Source organism: Staurois parvus, unplaced genomic scaffold (genome assembly GCF_062004578.1).
Source record: "Staurois parvus isolate SC_StPar_1 unplaced genomic scaffold, SC_StPar_1.0 ptg000237l, whole genome shotgun sequence".
Lineage (NCBI taxonomy): Eukaryota > Metazoa > Chordata > Amphibia > Anura > Ranidae > Staurois > Staurois parvus.
The window spans coordinates 2,577,501-2,591,041 of record NW_028318033.1 but is presented as its reverse complement, the minus strand read 5'-3'; the positions used below and the strand labels follow the sequence as shown (position 1 = coordinate 2,591,041).

The 13,541-nt window shown below is 40.7% G+C and overlaps 1 protein-coding gene across 14 annotated transcripts in view; it reads left to right on the top strand.

Moving 5' to 3' along the window:
- RALGAPA1 (Ral GTPase activating protein catalytic subunit alpha 1) overlaps window positions 1–13,541 on the top strand; it is a 302,589-nt gene that overhangs the window by 76,937 nt on the left and 212,111 nt on the right. For all 14 annotated transcript variants that reach the window (XM_089680242.1, XM_089680241.1, XM_089680244.1 and 11 more), the window contains exons 5-8: window positions 2,139–2,182; window positions 7,546–7,723; window positions 9,645–9,760; window positions 11,806–11,944. In XM_089680242.1, coding sequence (XP_089536368.1) covers window positions 2,139–2,182; window positions 7,546–7,723; window positions 9,645–9,760; window positions 11,806–11,944 — 477 coding nt within the window. The remainder of the gene's footprint in view (window positions 1–2,138; window positions 2,183–7,545; window positions 7,724–9,644; window positions 9,761–11,805; window positions 11,945–13,541) is intronic.

Genomic DNA, 13,541 nt, shown 5'->3' with positions numbered 1-13,541 from the left:
CACAGTGCACACTGCAAAACATTTCTGCCAGAACAAAATTTTTTGCATTGCAGCCCATTCATTTTAAAAACACAAAATGCTCAATTTGGAAACAAAAACGCATGTATTACAGCCAAACGTGTTGTAATATAAACAGGCAATTATTGTCCAACAAAGAGGCTGATGACCCAGAAAGGGCGTGATCTGCTGTATTGAACACTGGTGGTGCCTGGGTAACTGTGTTGTGTACTGTATGAATTAAAAGTCTGATTGTACAGAAGAACAATTCCTTCAGTGTACAGTAGTTGGAGTTCAGTTAGTCTTCAGAACAAATGTGCTGTCTTCAAAATGTCAGTTCCCAAACAGATTTGAAAATCTATACCATACCAGATCTATCAAACTTAACGTTCCAAAGTATGTTCTCAACCGCACTTTAAGGCTTCATTCACACGACCGTAAAATGTTACTGATGTTATTACATGTTAGGAGTAAAATTTGTATGTAACATACTTGCGTATGAATGCAATTAAATAAGGAAAGACGCATATGCGAGCATAATTTGTTTTTACGATAATTTTGTTTTTCCCTTTGTCTAGATTTAATATACATACAAACGTGTATACATGCGTTCATACAAATAATAGCGTACAGCGCATGTTCTTAGATGCAGATTTTTGATACTATGTTATGGATCTGAAAGAAGCTCATGTTTATGCAGCTGTGTAAATGGCTCAATTGCCAACAAAGCCACTGTATTCAGATCCATAATTAAAAAAAAAACACTTGTATATGCGTATGTTTATGTGTTAACCACTTCCAGTCCGGACACTTTTACCCCCTTCCTGACCAGGGCAATTTTCAGGTTTCAGCGCTATCACACTTTGAATGACAATTGTGCGGTCATGCAACACTGTACCCATATGAATTTTTTACCATTTTTTTGAGACAGATAAAACTTTATTTTGGTGGTATTTATTCACCGCTGGGATTTTTTTTTTTTTTTTTTTGCTATGTAAATGAAAATGTCCAAAAATTTTGAAAAAAAGTGTTTTTCTTATAAAAAATTTGCAAATAAATAATATTTCATCATAAATCTTGGCCAAAATTTATTCCGTTATCTTTTTAGTAAAAAAAAAAAATTAGCCAAATTAGTTTATAACCAAAAATTATAATTTTTAAACATTTTTTTTACATTTTTTTTAATATTTAATTTTTTTTTACATACTGTCACCCTAGCAGTACAGTGTCACCATGGTGACACTGTACTACTTTTGGGGGTGATAGAGATTTTTTTTTTTTTTTTACACTGATTGCTTTTACACCCATATAGGATGTAAAAGCAATCATTTCTCTTTCTCTCTGTCTGCATTCTTGCAGCCATTGAGAACTACTGAGTGAGCTGTAATTGGTCACAGCTTGTCACATGGTACAAGGCTGTTGTGAATAGCCTTGTACCATGTGACCTCTGTGATCTTTCACAGATTTCACACGTAGTAAGCAATGATGTCAGAAGTGACATCTTGCTTACTACTTTGCATGTGATCACTGATTGGCCAATCAGTGATCACATGATTGGGACCTCGTACAGAGGTCCCTTCCAATGATCGATGTTTCACTGTGTCCGGAGGACACAGCGGGGACCGGATCGCGGTGCTGCTCGCTCCCGGGGAGCTCGCACAAGCAGGGTGCGGGGAGGCCGTTTATAAACGGCCACCCAACCCTGTAGCGCCACTGTCCGGCCGTTTATATACGACAGCCGGTCGGGAAGTGGTTAATGAAGCATAAAGGCAGACAATGCCTAAATCCAGGCTCCTACAGTGCATTAACTAAGGTGTCACTTTCTTACAGTGGTTAATTGTTTACTGTGTCCAACAATAGGGAGTCCACCTATTAACTGGGACATCATCATTGACTTTGCAACACATACAGTAGTTGGGCGAAATTGGGAGTTCAGGTATTGACACCCCACCAAAGGGAGTACCCAAGAGATTTAAGAAGTCTGCGTGAATTTGCTTCACAGCAACCACACAAAACTAACATTTCTAGGTTGGATAGGGCTTGATTTCTAAATGTTTTAAATGCTGCTTATCTGATTTGTTTTAATTACCTTGTTTTTAGTTGTTTGCTTTATAAAGTGTACATGTACTTCCATCTTTTAGGTCTGATCCTGAAAAAATTGCTTCACACCGGAAACTCCTTAAAGGTCAGTAAAGTAGAACAGAGATGGGTAGAGCTGTTTGTGGGTGCGAATCTATTTTATATACATTGACAGCTTAATTATAAAAAAAAAAAAAAAAAAAAAAAAGGTGGTCGGCAGTCATGCAGCCTCATAGGACAGTCAGAGGAGAATGAAAACTCTTACAAGCTTAAACCAGTGCACAGGTGGACACTGATAGAAGTCACAAGACTGCTATATACTGCTGATGAGAAAAGGTATTTAGCAGTTTAGGTTTACTAAAATAATTGCATTGCCATGTACTGTGGGAGACCAAATATAGCGAATGCAGGGTCCTGGGTATAGTAACACTTTAACCTCCTTGGCGGTATTCCCGAGTGTAGCTCGGGGTAACATTTCAGTACCAAAAGCGGTAACCCCGAGCTACACTCGGGAATACCATGCGGCGCTGCTCCGGCATGTGTTCTTCACTTACCTTACCCTGCGCTCCCACGATGTGTCCCCTGCAGCGTCCCCGGCCATCTCCTCCGGCCGATGCCGGCATCCGGCTTCTGTGTCCTGTCCCTGTGACGTCGGGACGTACGGGCGCCGCTGCCGCCGGCGGCGGGAAATTTAAAAATTTAAAAAAATGTCATTTTTTTTTTTTTTCATTTTACACAGTAAAACATTGCTGTTTCAACCTATTTCACATACATATTGTCCCTAGTGCTTTGTCCTGTGCCCTGCCTGCATTTTGTCTGTTCTTTCTGCCTGGAAACTGAGAAATGTCCATGGCGTCCAAAAAGTGTCCCTTTAGGTCAAAAGCGGTTTAGATCAGCTAGAGAACAGCGATAGTAAATCAGAATTGAGTGATAATGATTCGTGGGGGAAATTCGTCATCAGAAACTGAAAACGATTTTGCGACTGAGCTCAGCAATGTGCGAACTTGGCGCTCTATTTCACATTTCAGTGTTTTTGGTTTGATTATATTATTGAATTAAATTTTTATTATTTTTATATTATTTTTATGATTATTTATTAAATTATAATTTATGATTTTGTGTTTCAATTTTTATCATACCCGGGATGTTTACTAGACTCTTGTTCGGACAGATTTCAGTGAGTTTTTCCTAAAAATTACAGCCTACAATAAAAAAAATACATATTTCCATGCAAAAAAATGGTACCGCTTTCAGCACCAAAAATCTGAAATAATCATACCGCCAGGGAGGTTAAAGTCAACAGTAAAATCAGTCTGTATATGCAGTAAAGCATGCTTGTTATACTCACTGTGAAACCTAAGGGGTTAATCCTTTGTATTGTATAAAAAGGCTGTTTGATCCTTTCTTCTCTGCCCCTCCTCTTGTTGAAATGTCCACCTGATACAGGCTGAATCCGTAGTCACATGCACATGCTCAGTTTGGTGTGTATTGCTAGAGAGGGTTTTTTTTTTTCTTGGGAGGGTGCATGTGATGAGCACAGGGCCAATCAGCACTGTCCAGACAGGTCAGGGGTTTTGCATACTCTTAGAGCAGAAAGAAAACTTCTCCTACAAGCTTTAACCAGTGCTCTGCTGAAGTCACAAGACTGCTCTAACTGCTGATGAGAAAAGGTATTTAGCAGTTTGTATTCACTAAAATAATTGCATTTCCATGTTGTGTGTACTGTGGGAGACCAGATATAGTGAATGCAGGGTCCTGGGTTTAGTAACATTTTAACTTCAACTTTTTTTTTTATGTGGTTACTGCAACAATTCATTTTGGGATAAAGGCTTTCCATAAATAAATACAAGCTGACCATTGTAAGCTCCCCGTCAGGGTTAAATTGTTTGCATGAATCCTCTAACTTCAGCTTTTCCTGCACAGATTGGTCTGTTAAAGCAAGTTAAAAAATAGGAGCCTCAAATAAATATGTACTACAACCACCACATCTTAGAATTGGTAAACTGCGATATAATAAACATTTGTTTTTAGATTTAATGCAACTTTAAATCTGCTATTTTTACTTAATGGTTGTAGCAAGAGCTCAGAATGAGTAGTCCTTGAAAACACCAATATCATTTTCCTCAAATAACAGAGCAGTGATAACAGATAATAATATTTACAACTATCGAAATTAGTGTTGCTTCTGAGTGCAAACAAATGAATCTGTCATTTCCTGCAACTGCAAACACGCTGACATGCTGGATGCGAAATAGGAAAATGGAAATCTATTATTTCTTCTGTTGCCCTCTGTATATGATATATGTGTCTAAATTATAAAATCCGTCAGCTTTGTTTTATCTTTGAGTCGGTTCACACCAATACGCGATGCCGAAAAGCATGTTGCATGTTGCGTGAACCAGCCCTAAGAGCGTAATCAACACAGCGTTAAAGTGTATGTTACCCCAAAAAATTTGTATACGTTGTGTATTTGTCTATGTCACTCTCAGGTGTATACTACCCTAAAAATATTTCTTTTATGTGTCTATGTAGCAGTTGGTAAATATACCTTGCTCCGTTTTCATGTCTTTTATTGCTTTCTAAAACCAGGTGATCCTGCCAGTTTCCATATCCTGGTTTTGAAATCCGACTACGCCAGACAGGGAAGCAGATCTCTGATGGCGTGGTCCTTAGGGCTCATGTACACTGCAGCTGCTAAACTGACATTCAGGAGCTGTTCAGCGTTTTTTTCAGCAGCCCCTGAACTCACCCTAATGTTTACCTATGTGTACATGTGTACTATGTCGTTTACAGTCTTTCACAGGTAGTTGAGTTTACAGTCGGTTTTTTGAACACACCAAACTTGCATTCAGGAGTAGATTTTACCGGCGTTTCAAACGCTTGTAAACGCGGTTAACCGCATTTATAAGCGTTTGCATTTAGAAGCGTTTTTAACTGTTCCATATCCAGAAGCTGTCCAGAGCCTGTTTTCATCATCAGAAATGCATGCAAAGCGTTTTCCATGTATTCAAATGGACCCGGTACACCAGCGTAGTCAGTTCCAGGTTTTGCGTGAATGAAAAAATAGTAGAAGTGCCACATTATGCTCATGATGGGATCCATAGTGAATACAACCAGAAAAGACAGCTCATCTCAACACATACTGCTTCCAGGGGCGGACTGACCATTTAGAAACTAGGGCACTGCCCGAGGGCCCGTGGTCAGTAGGGGGCCCCATGAGATGTCCCTGGTACCTTTTTCATAGGCTTTTTTGAGTTTGGGCAAGGACCGGGGGCCCCATGAGTTGTCAGTCCGCCCCTGCTGCTGTCTCTGCTTCTGCTCTCTCTATTCTTCTCAAAATGTCTGAAATAGTTAATTTTTTACTATTTTTCAGTGCATTCTGGGCATTTGGGAAGGTCTCCTGAGGTTATCTTTTAAAAACGCTTCTAAACGTAAACTCTTCTAAACGCAGTATGCAAACGCGACTAAACTGACATTTTTTAATCTACGTTTCCCAGCAGTCAGTTTGCATCGTTCAGAAGAGTTTTCCAAACGCCCCGTGTACATGAGCCCTTAGCTTGCTAACATACAGCGTGCCTGTATCTCCCGTCCGTATGGACGCCATGCCCCTTTCCCCTCCTTTTCCAGCTGCAGCTTGTAGGAACACAGCACACACAGATAGGGATTCGGCATGTGAAATGACCAGCTTGGGCCAGGTTTGTTTGGCAAATGACAAACAGCCTGGATTAGGGTTGAACCCAAACTCCATCCCTATTATCCAGTTGCTGACAGGGAAACTGAGAACTGCTTGTCATCCACACTTCATACATGAAATGTCATATAGTTGTTCCAAGTGAAACACTTATAAATGGGCAATCATTGACAGACCTGGTAAATAGATAACCTGGTGAAATGCATTCTGAACACTTGCAGTGGCAGTTATCAGATCCGGAATTCTCATTACTAGGCCGCATTTGCATATACAGAATTTGTACGGAACTGTTATTGTAGTGCTGAAGCTTGCAACTCGAGATTGTGCATATGCAAATGAACGTGGGGCAAAGTTGTCAGAAAAAAGTATCATCCCAGTAGGGATCATTGTCCCATGCAGTGCATACAAAGCATATCTAAACCTAAAAACAGAAATGTATATTTCAGTTCTTATATATTCTGGAAGCATTTGCTTTCTTTTTTTTTTTTCTTTTTTTAAAGCTATGATCATTTAAGTATAGAAAAATACCTTTTATATTTTATGTACAAACTACAAGTTCCATCAATCCAACAGTAAAAACAGTCTGTATATGCAGTAAAGAATGCTTGTTATACTCAATGTGGAGCCTAAGGGGTTAATCCTCCGCATTGTGTAAAAAGGATGTTTGATCCTGTTTCCTCTGATCCTCCCCTTCTACTGTCCCCAATCCATCTGCTGGTAGAACAGAGCCTTGAGGGCAAACTGCACATGCTCAGTTTGGTGTGTATTGCTAGAGTTTTTTTTTTTAATTCTTGGGAGGGTGCATGTGATCATCAGAGGACTGATCAGCACTGTCTAAAGATTGGGTCATGGGTCCCGCAGCCTCATAGGACAATCCTGGGAGAATGAAAACTCCTTCTTACAAGCTGTAACCAGTACTCTGCTGGACCCTGATAGAAGTCACAAAACTGCACACTTTAGTAACACTTTAAAGTCAACAGCAAAATCAATCTGTATATCAGTAAATCATGCTTGTTATGCTCACTGTGGAACCTAAGGGGTTAATCCTCTGAATTGTATAAAAGGGCTGTTTGATCCTTTCTTCTCTGCCCCTCCTCTTGTTGAAATGTCCACCTGATACAGACTGAATCCGTAGTCACATGCACATGCTGAGTTTGGTGTGTATTGCTAGAGAGGTTTTTTTTATTTTTTTTTTTCCTTGGGAGGGTGCATGTGATCAGCACTGTCCAGTCAGGAGTTTTGCATCCTCTTAGAGCAGAAATAAAACTTCTCCTACAAGCCTTAACCAGTGCTCTGCTGAAGTCACAGGACTGCTCTAACTGCTGATGAGAAAAGGTATTTAGCAGTTTATATTGACTAAAATAATTGCATTTCCATGTCTGTGTACTGTGGGAGACCGGATATAGTGAATGCAGGGTCCTGGGTTTAGTATACTTTTTAAGCTGTCATTTAATATATCAGTATAAACTACCCAGGTACTACTGTATACGGTGAGAGTACATGCCTTTTGAATTTCCTTTCCAGCCCTCCAGTACACATCAGAATTCTCTATGAATATTCAGACTTTGTGAAGGTCACAGCCATGTCCTCACTAATTCCACAATGCATTGCATGTAGCCTGTAGTTTTTACATTGTTCTTCACTGATAACTGCTTTGCTTTAAGTTCTCAAGTTTTTTTTTTATAGGTTTACTTTAGGAAACTGACAAATACAGTTCATATATGGGTTTATTGCTTGTGATTTAGCTCCTGCTAAATGATTAGTGTGTGTTTCCTTAGATCCGCCTTGAAGGAATGCGTTTATTTCTCCTGTGGCTTCAAGCACTTCAGAACAACTGTAGTTGGGAGCAGCTCTGCATGTTTGCCTGCCTCATTCCTGGATTCCCGGCTCCCCCTTCTGATCATGGCATATATACGCTGGACAGTCTTATCAACCTTCCACTGAATGTACAAGAAAGTAAGATATTACTAGATCCACCCTCTTTCCCACATGTGCTACGTGTGCCAGTTACTTTCACAATTCATTCATGACTTCATCACTTGACAAGATCTTTTTACCTTGCTTTTTTTTCTTCTGAGTCTTACTTGCATAACAGAATTAATTGGAAATATGTTGTCAGTTTTAGAGCTAGACGCAACATAAGGTGCTGTATTTCTTAGCAGCAAACTGCAGCAGAATAATTATGGTCAGTTATGTTTTTTATTTTTGAATTGTGAAATAAAAACTGTTTATTGTAATTGTATATTACTCGGGGAGTTGGTACTTATGACTGTGATAGAACAACTAATCCTACCAAATAGCTTAAATGAGGCTACGTTGGAGGGGACTGGTTAGAATTAGGCTAGGGTGGAGGGGACTGGATAGAATGAGGCTAGGGTGGAGGGGACTGGTTAGAATGAGGCTAGGGTGGAAGGGGACTGGTTAGAATGAGGCTAGGGTGGAGGGGACTGGTTAGAATGAGGCTAGGGTGGAGGGGACTGGTTAGAATGAGGCTAGGGTGGAGGGGACTGGTTAGAATGAGGCTAGGGTGGAGGGGACTGGATAGAATGAGGCTAGGGTGGAGGGGACTGGTTAGAATGAGGCTAGGGTGGAGGGGACTGGTTAGGATGAGGTTAGGGTGGAGGGGACTGGATAGAATGAGGCTAGGGTGGAGGGGACTGGTTAGAATGAGGCTAGGGTGGAAGGGACTGGTTAGAATGAGGCTAGGGTGGAGGGGACTGGTTAGAATGAGGCTAGGGTGGAGGGGACTGGTTAGAATGAGGCTAGGGTGGAGGGGACTGGTTAGAATGAGACTAGGGTGGAGGGGACTGGTTAGAATGAGGCTAGGGTGGAGGGGACTGGTTAGAATGAGACTAGGGTGGAGGGGACTGGTTAGAATGAGGCTAGGGTGGAGGGGACTGGTTAGAATGAGGCTAGGGTGGAGGGGACTGGATAGAATGAGGCTAGGGTGGAAGGGACTGGTTAGAATGAGGCTAGGGTGGAAGGGACTGGTTAGAATGAGGCTAGGGTGGAGGGGACTGGATAGAATGAGGCTAGGGTGGAGGGGACTAGTTAAAATGAGGATAGGGTGGAGGGGACTGGATAGAATGAGGCTAGGGTGGAGGGGACTGGTTAGAATGAGGCTAGGGTGGAAGGGACTGGTTAGAATGAGGCTAGGGTGGAGGGGACTGGTTAGAATGAGGCTAGGGTGGAGGGGACTGGTTAAAATGAGGCTAGGGTGGAGGGGACTGGTTAGAATGAGGCTAGGGTGGAGGGGACTGGATAGAATGAGGCTAGGATGGAGGGGACTGGATAGAATGAGGCTAGGGTGGAGGGGACTGGTTAGAATGAGGCTAGGGTGGAGGGGACTGGTTAGAATGAGGCTAGGGTGGAGGGGACTGGTTAGAATGAGGCTAGGGTGGAGGGGACTGGATAGAATGAGGCTAGGGTGGAGGGGACTGGTTAGAATGAGGCTAGGGTGGAGGGGACTGGTTAGGATGAGGTTAGGGTGGAGGGGACTGGTTAGAATGAGGCTAGGGTGGAGGGGACTGGTTAGGATGAGGTTAGGGTGGAGGGGACTGGATAGAATGAGGCTAGGGTGGAGGGGACTGGTTAGAATGAGGCTAGGGTGGAGGGGACTGGTTAGAATGAGGCTAGGGTGGAGGGGACTGGTTAGAATGAGGCTATGGTGGAAGGTTAAGGTCAGTGGGACTATGGATATCAGGTTTTTCTTAGCAGTGAATATTCCGATCAATGTGGCTGTTATTTTTTAAATTAGGATTTGCTAGGCTGCTATCTATGAGGCAGACATTTGATTTATAATTCTTATCTTCTCAGGTAATAATTTCAGTATGATTAACTTGTAATCTTTCTTTCTTTTTTTTTTTTTTTTAAAAAGATCAAGTTACAATAGAAGAAATTACACCCTTGGTTCCCCCCCAGTCTGGAGACAAAGCACAGGAAGATCTTACTAGTTATTTTCTTGAGGCCTTGTTAAAGTACATGGTGATACAGGTATGAGTTAATTAGGTATCACAGATGCACGCCTGTTATCCTCTCATAAAGTGAAGCCTCTATATGTAGATCATTGTGCTGCATCTCATACACTTTTAGGGCCTGTTTACACATAAATGTGCAGAAAAGTGCTTGAAAAATGGATGTGCATTGGCTTCCATTGAAGTGTGTTGACAGGCAGTGTTATGTATATTGATGCACATTTTAATGCATGTTTATGTATGGACACATTTTTATGCACGTTAAATTGCTATGCATTTTGTGGGTTATTACCTCTGACATCACATCTTTTTCCTGTTTGTGGGTTGAGAGAAGTGAGGGAGAAAAATAGAGAGAAACAGATGAACATATTTTTGTTTTGGAAAAGCATAGCAAATGAGATGTCTAGCATATAATCATTGCGATTTCTCTAGTTATATTGAGGAGGAGGAAACCAATGAGGAGATTGGGGCAAGTGCATCCATTTGAGTGCATCCATTGCTCACATGAGCATAAAGGGCAATTTTGGACCTAATACCAGGGTTTATGGTGTCACTCACTTATTGCTATAAACCCTGCCATTGAGACACCTCACTAGCCAGCTTTTCTCTGCACACACTATGCTTCCCCTCTAAGATGGCTGCTGTATGGGTATGCTTTAAGGGATAAAATAACCACTTGCACTCCAGACGATTTTACCCCTTCATGACCAGGGAAATTTTTTGCTATTTAGCACTGTTACTGTAACTGGTAATTGTGCTGTCATACAACACTGTACCCAAATGAAATGTATTTAATGAATGTATGAAATGTATTTAATTGTGTTTCACACAAATAGAGCTTTGTTTTGGTGGTATTGTGACAGGGTTTTTATTATATAAATGGAAAAAAAAAAAAAAAAATATATATATATATATATATATATATATATATATATATATTTCCTGCTATAAGCATATCCTTTAAAAAATTTTAACTAAAAAAAAAAGAAAATTAAAAATTACATTTTTTCACAAATTTAGGCCAAAATGTATTCTGCTACATGTCTTTGTTTAAAAAAAAATCCCAAAGAGTGTATATTAATTGGTTTTGCTTGATCCCAGAAGACACTGTCGATGTACAGGTATGTGATTGTGCCTGTGCAAGCTGCCTGCCCACAAGTGGATAATACAGACCTTTTTTGAGTACCCAATTATTGGCTATACCATGCCACACCCCTTATCATACAGTAGAACTAAAAATGGAAAAATGAAGCAAAGGCGGGTTTTTTGAGGCCCAACTACGCAAGAAATAAAATCCTAATTTTTATTCAAATCACATCCATTAAAATTGAAGATAAGAAAAACTATAAAAATACCAGGTTTACATGTTTTTTACCTCCATTTATTTGCAAAAAAGCTTGATGATTAAACACCATACACACAAGGGCTGTGTATTAATAACGCTGGGTCCCATATTCCTCAGGAACCTGTGAAGGGAGTGAAGAAACCCCTCTGAGACCCTCTAGAGAGAGAACAAAAAGATGAAAAATGCACATCAAAGGGGTCCAAGAGGGGATCAAAACTCCAGGGGCATATTAGGCATCATTTGGGTGTCGCAGCACTCCAAACAGCATCAGCACTGGTATTGCTGGCATATTCAATCATGTATATTTCTTCATGGTAAAGTCCCATGCAGGATAATTTAGTTCAAAACATCTAACAAATTTAAGGGACCCATGAAGTCCATAGGATAATCTGAAAGAGCTGGTTGATGTGTTTATCTCTGTGCAGCCAGAACAGTTCTCCAATCCGGTGCACACCCTGCTGTATTAATTCATGGGTCCATTATTCATAATGGGATAATTATTTAAAAGGGCAATCTGTGTGCACTGGCATATGTGAACTCCCATATTTTGTCAGACTTTAGCAGATGGAAAAATCATGGTGAGATCCAGTTTACTGAATATGAGGTATGAGGGGCCTGTAGGAGAAAGGAAATTCTGCTGTATTACTGTATGTAAAGGTCTCATTTATGCTGGATCCCATTAATAAATCTAAAATATACTCAATTTTGTTTTTCTTTAGGTCCGGAGTTTAGAATGGCGGAACAGAGATAAGGAGGAAGGTGGCTTTGCCTTCTTGTTCTCAAACTTCAAAAAATACTACATGCCTTACATTTTCCCTGCAATGAGCAGAGAAAGCAGCCTATACAACCCAGTACTTGGTAAGCTCATAGTAACAGGAAAAAAAGCACCATTTAATGTAAGCCCTGGTTCACACTGACGCGACTTTTGATGCATTCCAGAACACATGGAATCACATTACAAGTGACATAACATGAGTTTCTATGGAGGCTGTTCACATATGTGATTCTGATGCGATTTAAAAAAGGGTCCTGTGCGTAGTTAGTGCAGTGCAATTTGTAACTACATACAGTCGTGGCCAAAAATATTGGTGCCCCTGCATGTCTGTCAGATAATGCACCACTTCACCCAGAAAATTGTTGCAATTACAAATGTTTAGGCATTCTCATGTTTATTTCTTTTGTTAGTATTGGTATGACACAAAAAAGTGGAGAAACAAAACGCCAAATCTGATACATCCCACGCAAAACCCCAAAAATGGACTGGACAAAATTATTGGCACCTTCTCAAAATTTAACAAACATTTGCATTCCAAGTTTGTGATGCTCTTGTAATTTGTAATTTAACTCACCTGTATCAATTGACAATGTAGAAATCACACCGTCCACCAGTTAAAATGGTGAAAAATTGAATCAACCTTTCTGTTGAGTGTCTGTGTGTGCCAGAGCATGGAGAAGAGAGAGCAGCAAAGAATTGTCTCAGGATTTGAGAATAAAAATTGTGGAAAGACATGTACAATCTCAAGGTTACAAGTCCATCTCCAGAGATCTTAATGGTCTTGTACCCACTGTGTACAACATTGTCAAGACCGTTACAGCCCATGGCATTGTTGCTAATCTCCCTGGACGAAAGAGAAAAATTGATTAAAGGATGCAGCTAAGGATTGTTCGAATGGTGGCTAAAGAACCTCGATCAACTTCCAGACAAATTCAAGCTGACACAGGGTACAACTGTGTCAGCTCGCACTATAAGTTGCCATTTGAATGTAAAGGTACGCTATGGTAGGAGACCCAGGAGGACCCCACTGCTGACACACAAACATGAAAAACCCAGAATGGAGTTTTCCAAAACTTACCGGAGGAAGCCAAAATCCTTGGAGAATGTGCTGTGGATAGACAACACAAAATTACAGCTTCTTGGTAAAGCCCATCATTCTACTGTTTTCAGAAAAAGAAATGAGGCCGTTAAAAAAAAAAAAAAAAAAAAAAATGCAGGCCTTTAAAAAAAAAATACAGTCCCTACAGTCAAACATAGTGGAGGTTCACTGATGTTTTGGGGTTGCTTTGCTGCTTCAGGCACTGCATTTCTTGACCGTGTGCATGGCATTATGAAATCTGAATACTACCAAAGAATTCTGGGGTGAAATGTAGGGCCCCGTGTCAGAAAGTTGGGTCTCCTTTAGAGGTCATGGGTCTTACAGCAGGACAATGACCCAAAACACACGTCAAAAAGCACCCAGAAATGGTTTACGACAAAGCCCTGGAGAGTACTGAACTGGCCAGCAATGAGTCCAGATCTCAATCCCATAGAGCACCTGTGGAGAGATCTCAGAAAGGGGTTGGGGAAAAGGAACCCTTCCAATCTGAGATACCTGGAGCAACTGGTGAAAGAAGAGTGGTCCAAAATTCCAGTAGAGGTGTAAAAAACGAATTGATAGTTACAGGAATCAATTGATTT